At 35.7% G+C, this 10,214-nt stretch overlaps 1 protein-coding gene across 2 annotated transcripts; it reads right to left on the bottom strand.

Annotated features, from left to right (window-relative positions):
• Positions 1-750: 750 nt before the first annotated feature.
• On the bottom strand, positions 751-6,646 carry LOC107747418 (ewing's tumor-associated antigen 1-like). Of its 2 annotated transcripts, none has more exons than XM_016561900.1 (6): positions 6,322-6,646; positions 5,308-5,442; positions 5,147-5,220; positions 4,932-5,041; positions 2,370-3,949; positions 751-1,481 (listed from the first exon to the last, which is right to left on the bottom strand). In XM_016561900.1, the coding sequence occupies exons 1-6, from the start codon at positions 6,455-6,457 to the stop codon at positions 1,360-1,362; spliced, it is 2,157 nt and encodes a 718-aa protein (XP_016417386.1). In that variant the 5' UTR covers positions 6,458-6,646; the 3' UTR covers positions 751-1,359. The 2 variants fall into 2 exon arrangements, with proteins under 2 accessions (XP_016417386.1, XP_016417387.1); XM_016561901.1 differs by having other exon boundaries at positions 5,308-5,439.
• Between the last annotated feature and the right edge of the window lie 3,568 nt (positions 6,647-10,214).

Raw genomic sequence — 10,214 nt, 5'->3', positions numbered from 1 at the left:
ACCAGTCATAAGTCGCAGGGGTATATTTGTAGCAATAGCCAAAAATACATTGTATGGGTCAAAATTATCCATTTTTCTTTTATGCCAAAAATCATTAGGATATTAAGTAAATATCTTGTTCCATGAAGATATTTTGTAAATTTCCTACCTACTTTTTGATTAGTAATATGCATTGCTAAGAACTTCATTTGGACAACTTTAAAGGTGATTTTCTCAATATTTTAATTTTTTTGCACCCTCAGATTCCAGATTTTCAAATAGTTTTATCTCGGCCAAATATTGTCCTCCTATCCTAACACACAAACAAACAAAAAAATCAATGGACAGCTTATTTATGTTTCAAAAAATTGGCCCTTATGACTGGTTTTGTGGTCCAGGGTCACAAATAACAATATAAGGACGTTTAAAAGAAGAAGAACCAGCAAAAAGATAAATACAAGTTTATGTTAATTGCATCCATAACTTTTCCACTTTTTATGACAAATTTTCTGAAAACACCTCAATAAACGTTCCATAACTGTGGGAACCTGAAAATAAATGCATTATAAGAGTCATTCTGGTCATATCAGTCTGCAGCTCTTGATATGACTTGTATAACGCTTGAAACTTAGATAAAATTCAGTTAGATGAAAAGATTGAAAAATCCAGAGTATTTTTATTAAAAGTTATTTATTATTGCCTTAATTACAATGACAATTCCAACTCAATAAATACTATACATTACTCACTTTATGTCACTTTAATATTCTGGGCTTCTTCTTTTAGACTCATAAAAGGACAAAAACAATAAAATCAACCAACCAATGTTTGTAAAATTTCTTCTACATCATCATAAATGAAGAAAAAAAAAATGAACAAGAGTGATTTACTTTAAGCAATGTAAACATTACACTTTTTAAACAAACTGAAGGAAAATATTTATTATACAATTGACATAAAACCTGCATAACCGTGACTGAGGTGAAAAAAGGCAGCTACTCCTGATTTTTTGTAATGACAAATGGGGATATGTTGAGAAGGTCAGCATACATGTTTATCAGAACAAGCGTTGATCTAGGATCGGCTCTCTGATGCCCAAACAGGCATAATACTAAGCATGTGACCTCAGATTAACATTTGGTTTTTGAGCATTCAAATGTTGTACAGATACGAATGACCCTTATAACAACAACAACATTATTCCTAAAGAGTTTTGGTCCACAAACAAGCGGCATGATAGATCACTCCCATTATAATCCATAAAACCGCAAAGATTTGTTGTTTATAATGGGAATAGTTATTGTTGTGGTGTAGACACACTGTTACTCTTTATATACACGTATACCTGTTTTTGCTGTGCATCTCCACAGTAACAGTGACTCAGACAGGAGCTCTGAGGTTCTGATTGGCCAGCATCCGGAGTCTCCGCCTCTCCACAGCCTGCTGCTTCTTCCTCTCGATCTCAGCATCACTGCACCTCACGGCTCCAGAGTTACACACATCTACAGAAAAACAGTCAATAAATAACAATCATTTTGGCAACCTTGATGCAAGTCAGATATTTAATGAATATAATGCCAAGATCTAGGATTTTTAATTGAATAAATGTTATTTATTTTTTCTTTTTAATTATTTAACAGATCTAGGACCTACAGTACCATTCAAGTGTTTTATTTTAAATTAAAGAAAAAAACAATTGAATACTTTTATTTAGCAAGGAGGCAATAAATTGGTCTAAAGTCATAGTAAAGACGTTTATAATGTTACAGAAAAATTTCTATTTCTATTTTTGAGCATCAAATCAGTATATTAGAATGATTTCTGAAGGATCATGTGACACTGAAGACTGGAGAAATGATGCTGCAAATTCAGCTTTGATCACAGCAATAAATTACATTTTAAAATATACTCAGTTATTTTAAATTGTAATAATATTCCACAATATTACTGTTTTTGGCATCAAATATGCCTTGGTGAGCATAAAAGACGTCTTTACAAAACATAAAAAAAATTAACTGACCCCAAACTTCTCAATGGTAGTGTATATTATACTTGATATGTTCACTATGATTATTTTGCCTATGTTCAATTAAGTGACTATGCAAAATATTGTTAATTACTATTGATTATATGGTTGCATGTAACTGAAAATGATCAAATATTCTTCATTTTGCTAATTTAGTGAAAAACTATGTGGAAAATATCTTTGATTATTTTTAGATTTTTTACAGCATTTTACTTAGACTTTTTAAATATAATTATTAATATAGTAATATAAACTAATAAAATTAAATTATTAACTAATTTGATCAAAAATAAAGTTAAAATACACCTACATAACACTTGCACACCACAGTAATAAAGCAAAGAGCATGTGACATTAACTGTACCTTTGGCAATGACCGGCGCAGACCTGAACGAGTCACTGCACGGCTTTCTGAACTGATGACTGTCTGCTGTTCTCACATCTGATTGGAGGACGGCCAGCACGCCCCTCTCGTGACCCTGCTGTGTGGGGGGAACAGCACAGGTCCCCCGTCCCACCACAGACGAGCTTCTCACCTGTTTGAATTTATACGGTCCATTACTTGAGGGGCCAGATGGTCTCGTTGCATCACACGACACATTAGAGCCGAGTCCTGCAGGCCCAGAGTTCCCCGCATGAGCTTTCTGGCCGTACAGAGACACTGATGTGTTTGCACTGGACGTGGAAACATTATCAGCCGACTTTTTGGGTGGATAAGGATGAGCAAACACTGTTTGCTGACAGGCCGTTTCGGAGGTGCCGTACGGCTTGTTTTGTAGTGCTTTTGCGGTGTTTTGTTGGTTGTTTGTGGCTGGGGTTTCAGCATTGCCAGAGAACTCCTCAAGATTATCACACGCCTCACAAAACAGATCATCGTCCTCCACTCCGTCATCCCAGATGTCATCAGACGCAAAAAAAGAGTCCAGGTCTTCATCTAAAACACCACTAAAGCCATCTTTGGCTGTAACGGCATTCTCTCCTGGTTGTTTAATGCCTCCAGAGTTTGGATTCTGGTGCATGCTGGGAGGATTGGAATGAGGAGGTTTTATAGTACTGAGGCTGGTGGACGGCAGCATCTCTTTGGTGTCTGGCTGGAAATGGTGCGTTGAGGAAACAGCATTGAGCTCGGATGAATTTTGAATAGCCTGAAGCTGTCCTACTTGCGTCTTGCGCTGATTCTGTTTGCCATTGAAGCAACTTGGAGGAACTGGCAAAGCTTTACTCGTGGGAAAACCCTGATTTGTGCAATTATTTTCCATGCGATTTCCAATTCTTGGCTTTGCCTGTATTCGAGAGTCCTGCTGAAAACTTTGCTCACTTTTTGTCTGTTGCCCTTGAAATGTGCCACATTTAACATCAGTTTTAGCTTCTTGTTTTTGGTTTGTCATTGCACTGAAAGCATTTTGATTCCCGTGAGTTTGTCTTTGTGTTGAACTGTACTGCGGTGCAGCAAACAGATCTGGGTTTTGCGTCATCTCCAAAAGCAACGAGTCATCGAGTAAACCGTCACTGTTCCAGTCATCATCAAAAACATCAGCCTGGTTAACTTGTTTACTGCCATGGTTTTCTGATGTAATAAGCACAGAACCTTTTTGTGAAACGCTGGTTTTCACAATGCTGAGATATCTCTCAGGAGCTTCCCGAGTACGATAATCTGACGCCTGACTAAGACGCCCGCTGAGCCGCTGAGTCGGCCCATCAAAAAGGAAATCAAGATCATCGTCCATCTCCTGATAAAGTCCCCTTTCATCAACAGGCTTCTCGTCATTGGGTTTTAGATCAGAGCCGCTGTGGGCTGTTGTGAACCGGTCGTCATGTGGCAGCTCTTGTTCCTCAGGTTGTTTTGAAACTGGTGCATCTGAGTTCTGTTCTTGAGCTTCATCTTGCCTCATGTTGAAGTCAAACTGCTTCGCCAGCCGCATTAGATCTTCCACAGTGCTCTGTCTGCAACATACACATCAGCAGACGTTAGATCAGTACAGAGACTAAATACATACACATGATGATATACATTTTCCGATATCATTTATACCTATTTTTCGACACCATCTAGCGTTAATCCGTAGTTGATGTATAAACAAACAACTTTGCACCTTTCTGCATTAATATAGTATTTAATGTATTAATGCAAAGCTGTTTGTGCAGCGCAATGATGCCAGATTTATCAATAATTTATTACAAATAATTAGACCTTTTGGATCAAACAAGTTTCAAATAAAGAGTAAATAATAAAAAGATAATTATTTGAATACGACTTAAAGAGTATGTTGAATTTATAAATATTTACTCAATAGATAATGCAAAAGCATTAACACATAACTATTTAATATATAACCATTTTTTTCAATTGAATTTAGAGCAAGATTAACTAAATTACAGAGTTACTGTGATATAAAATTATTCATGCCTATACATATGGACAGATGGTCCATGTAGAAGTTAAATTAATAAATTTTCTGATAAAAAGAAAAATCAATTGAATGAGTTTAGTTTTACTGCATATGTGCGATGTGAATGCAGCCTATTAGATCTCCCACTGTCTATGATGTGATCTATAATAATCAAACCGCAATAATGCCGAGAAAATGTACTCAATATTCTTGTCTGGAAACTTTTCGATACTTAAAGCACTCTTAGATACACAAGTGTGAAAATGCATTGCTTGTTATGTATATCTTTGTTCCTTATTACTGTCTATGTACTTACACGCTTTGTACACTATATTTAGATCATTTAAAAATACCTCATTATTTTGCAATTGTTTCATTCATTTACTAATTTGTGATTACATAGGTGCTTATAATTAAGTAATGAAATATCAAATAACATAAATTAAATATTTAAAGAATTAAAAGTAATTTTAATTTTTTTTTTAAAGTAGAATTGGAATCTGATCGAATCGTGAGCTGTCTAAAGATTCCTTTACTTTGTCGACATGGGCTTGACTTTGGGTTGCTGTACTTCTGGTGTGCAGGGAATGGCACTGTCCCCAATCCACTGCAGTAAAGATGAATCCGCTTCTTCTAGTCTTCCATTCTATAAACAAACAGATACATCACAATACAGCATTTGACATGAACACTCAACTCATTTTGAACTGAAAACACTAGCATTGCGGTAGTTTATGTTCCTCGAGCAAACCTTTGGTGCGATCCGATTGGCAATGTCCGATATATCCACTGCTCTGACATTTGCAGCTCTCCTCTGTCCACGACCTGAAAATAAATACACTTCTGTCATACTTAGATACTGCACATTTAAAGAAGAATTTCAAAATGCACAAGTCTAATAGACATGCATACCATGTCGAATGGGTGATGGAGATGTCGTGTCCCATATAATATCTTGATGAAAATCCGGATCATTGCTGGGCGAGTCGTCAGGTATCAGTCTCCTGAACTGGCCTCTCGCTGGACGTGTAGGGGTTTTGAACTCTGCTGTAAATCACATGCAGTTCAAAAACACCTGCTTTAATACAGAAACGTGGCTGCATCTGACGGTTCTGCGATGCACATTACTTAATGCAGAAACAAAAAACTTCATAGTACTTTTACATGTGGGACTTTCCTATTATGCTATTCTTGCCTTTTTCATGATATTTAATAAAATGTCAAAAGATGGCTTAATCACAATAATGTAAATTATCAAATTGAGGTCAAGCCTGAGACTGGCCAGAGCATTTTTCTTAAAGTTTGCACACCTATTTGTGACCCTGGAGCACAAAACCAGTCATAAGTCGCTGGGGTATATTTGTAGCAATTGCCAACAATACAGTGTATCGGTTAAAATGATCAATTTTTCTTTTATGCCAAAAATCATTAGGATATTAAGTAAAGATCATGTTCCATGAAGATATTTTGTAAATTCCCTACCGTAAATATATCAAAACTTAATTTTTGATTAGTAATATGCATTGCTAAGAACTTCATTTGGACAACTTTAAAGGTGATTTTCTCAATATTTAGATTTTTTTTGCACCCTCAGATTCCAGATTTTCAAATAGTTGTATCTCAGCCAAATATTGTCCTATCATAACAAACCATACATTAATGGAAAGCTTATTTATTCCGTTTTCAGATGATGTATACATCAAATTAAAAAAATTTACCCTTATGACTGGTTTTGTGGTCCAGGGTCTCATTTTATTAAAATGTTCTTAACTTTCTTAAATGTAAACACATTGTATTTACTAAACTAAATACTTTACATAAAAGCAACACAACGTTCAAACAATAAGTTGGAGCTTTCAAATTGGTCATGACTGAGTCAGATACGACAGAGAAGCCAGGGGCACATTTGTTTGGGTGATCGGTTACCTGTGTTGCGGATCTGTCCGGGGTTCAGCGTCGCTGCTTTAGGGCTGCGTCTCAGTCTGTTTACTTTCGACTTCATCTGCGTCAGTTTGGCGATTTCATTTCGCTCGTGTTGTTCCTGACTGCCTCTGCCCTCCATGTTGTTGAGTTATTCAGAATGCCTGTAGTTAATATATCACCGAGTTGGTGTTATATTATTTGTGCTTTTCGCTGCCATCGTGACCTGGATTTGTATAAATTGTTCAAACATTCCGCCAAATACGCAGTTCCTCCCAGGATTCATTGCGGAAACGTGCTCGAGGACGTCGGATGTGCGTAGCTGCTACGCAAAGAGCGACGCATGCGATCTACACTTCTCTTAAAGGGGTCCTATTATGCTCTTTTACAAAGTCTTGATTTTGTTTTGGGGGTGTACTAGAACAAGCTCTCATACTAGGTTGTTCGAAAAACACATTATTTTTCACATATTTTACATTATTACAACACCTCTCTCCCCAGTCTGGCATGAATGGCTCCAATAGTTCCTGTATCAAATGAAGGTCCGCCTTGGTTAAATAAAATATCTCCTTTTGAATTGGACTTTGAGCTTTGTAAGTTTGCAGAACTTTTTTATGCTCAAACAGCAACATTACAGACTCATTACAGACTACAGAAAAGTGAAAAAGCATAATAGGACCCCTTTAACAACAAATAATGACAATATAGCTATATAATTACAGAATTAAATAGCTGAAAAATAAGACTAACAGTTAATTACATGATGATAATAAGTCACATTTAGCGAATGCAGAGCGGTTGTTTCAAGTGAATTGTGCAGTAATTTTAAAATGTACATGTATAAATTTTATTAGGCACAATGCAACAACATCAATGAAATAAGTCATGATAATAGGAATAAATAAATCTTCTGCCAAGTAGGCTATTGTAGTTCCTTAGTCAAAATGCGAGGTCACGTTTATTGTTGTTCAGCGAATTTCTGTGGACGAATTCAAGCCATTTCCATAGGAATTCCTGTGATCTGGGCAAAATGTTTCTTTAAGCAGATTTCGCAACAGGTTCAGACAAATTCTCCGCCTTGACCAACAGAAAAATGCTTGGTTTGAAAGTGATTTCTGTGTGAGCAGTGTTGCCAATTTAGCAATTTTGTTAATAGATTTAGCAACTTAGATGCCCCTTTATCAACGTCTTTCCAAAAAAAATCACTAGTGACTTCTTGGACAAACTTTATAGTTTTCGAGACTCACCGGTATGACGTAATAGCAACATTTAGCGAGCAAGCTTTAGTTACTTTCCATTGAAAGCAGGAGGCAACATTGTGTATAAACTGTGCTTAATACATCACCACACTATTGACCTTTTTTGCCCATCATATTTCACCGAAATATTCACTACTTTACTACAATAGTAGTGCAATACTTTATACAGTAGGCAACTCTAAATTTATGGGTAAAGTAAGATCTGTGGTAAATATAATTGGACGATTTGCTCTGCAATATAAACTACACATACTATACTGAAAACACCAATTTTGAAGCAGTTATGTTTTATTTTTTAAAAACATATGTTCGTAGTTACATTACATAAGATAGTTACATTATATAAGATGAAATTACATAATGATTTTTGGGGTGTGAATGTGTGCAGTACATCAAAACGTCCAAGTATCGTCAAGTTATGCAATCAGAGCACATTATGTGTGTGCGCTTTTCTGAAATGAGCTGTGTCCAAATGATGCTTGATAGTGATCTCAGCTTGTCAGATCTGTACTTATGGAGTGATTACATTGTATAAATGTCAGCATGTGTCCACTCAGTTATGTATTTATATGTTTATTTTTTGGTTTCTTGCAATGCTTTGCTTGTAGACTGCAAAGCTGCAGTGTTATTTCAGGGTAACGTAACACAGGAAATAGCTGCAGGAGCTGGACATCAATTTAAAGGCGCATGTGATCAACCTCTCAGAGGTTAAGTGGAAATGTACATCCGTTTGATGTCATACCAAGCTCTTTTGTTAACAGAAAGTTTGACGGTTCATTAATCAGTAACCTTAACATTAAACAAATTACTGTTCAAACTGGTATAATTTTTTGCCTTGCACCATAAAGAAAGGGTTTTTCAATCTTTTAGATGCCACAGACCCCTAAATAGCTTAAACTTTTTGCAAGGGACCCCCATCCTATGTAAAAGGAAGCTATATATTTGTTTTATGCATAAAGACCCAATTTATACTAATTTAATTGCTATACTATATACTATACCAATTTAATATACTATTCAGAAAATGTTTAGTTTCCATTAATTTCCATTAAGTTGTTTTTTCTACTCATTATAGTACTATACTGTTATTAAACAGTACTATACTGTATATTAGTACTGTAGTGTATAGTACTATACTGATTTATTAAAGTTTTTATTATTTGGTTTATTTATTTTTAAATTATTTATTTATTTTATTCTTAATTTTGATTTATTTATTTTTACACTTTTTAAACTGTTTTTATCTCAAAAAAAAAAAAAAAAAAAAAAAAAAAAAATTAGTATAAAAATGTGCAGCTTTGTGTTTTTTGGTCCTTTTTGATATTTAGTTTCTATTAAGTCTATTCAGTTTTTTTTCTACTCACTTCAATACTGTACTGTTACATTTATAAATTTATTCATTTTTATCTAATACTATTGTTTATTTGTTTGTTCATTTAAATCTAATTTATTCTTTTTATTTTTTTTTTTTTTTATTCTCCCTCATGTCATTCCAAACTCATATGTTCTTTTTTTCTTTTCATGTTTATTTTCATTTTTGAACAGCAAAAATAATTTGAATGTAAAAAGTGGACCACTTTTGTAAGTGCTGTTGTGGTGTTTTTGGTCCTTTTTGGACATTGATTGATGTTTGATGAACTGTTTTTGGATGTAAAAGAGCTGTATGTGTTCTCATACCAATTTTGGAATGACATGAGAGTAAAAGTCATGACAGAATTTACATTTTTTTGCTGAACTATTCCTTTAAGATATGTTTCCAGAATCCCTAGCCATTCACCCGTATGATAAATGAAGACCATCTCATTGAATTATCAAAGCATGATATATTGTGGTTTGGCAATTTAGCTGAGTTTCCTGTGAGCTCTGCCCATGTCAGAAGGGGCCTCACGGGTGAGTCTAATCAATAGAGCTAAGTCATTCTAAACAAGAGCAGACTGGGGATATATTATTTGATCTGACCCGTGGCTAATAAATCTCCCATGAACTGTTAAGCTGTCAGGCTGACATGTAGACGGAGGCCTGATTGACTGCCCTGTCACTGCTAAAGCTACCTCAACAGATTACTTGTGTTTATATCTGAGCTCGGGCTGGGTATGTGTACACACACACACACACAGTCTGCACTGCTAGGCCTTTCATTTGACAAATGGCTGTTCTCCGAGCAGTCGGTTATTGGGAAACTCCGTGATATACGGCCCTGTACTGCGCCGCCAGATCCGGTCCAGCTCCGGTTACCCACGACAGCCTGATGATGTCATCAGAAAAGGTACCTAACGACCCCTGGTTGGCCTTTTTTGTGGTTAGATCCTGATTAGAGGAGCTGATTGAATGTGTAAATATGTGTGTGTGAAATTGCGTAATCACTCACAGGCCTGTCTTTGGTGTGGTTCGGCCGAGGGTCGCACAGAGGTCGGCTACTAACTGTACATACACTGACCCATCAAACAGTTCACATCTCAGCCTAAATGATTTTGGGGGGCTCATTTCTTGTAAATTTGTGATTTGACATTCTGATTTGCCGCTTAAGGTCCATTCACACCAAGCACAATAACCATAACGATAACTATACATATATAAATAGTTTTAGGATACGTTTACACCACAACGATACTAAAACGTGTGAAAAGTTTTGCGTACAGA

Source organism: Sinocyclocheilus rhinocerous, unplaced genomic scaffold (genome assembly GCF_001515625.1).
Source record: "Sinocyclocheilus rhinocerous isolate Xijiao unplaced genomic scaffold, SAMN03320098_v1.1 scaffold229, whole genome shotgun sequence".
NCBI lineage: Eukaryota > Metazoa > Chordata > Actinopteri > Cypriniformes > Cyprinidae > Sinocyclocheilus > Sinocyclocheilus rhinocerous.
The sequence above is the reverse complement of the archived record's forward strand: the minus strand, read 5'-3'. Positions and strand labels throughout refer to the sequence as shown.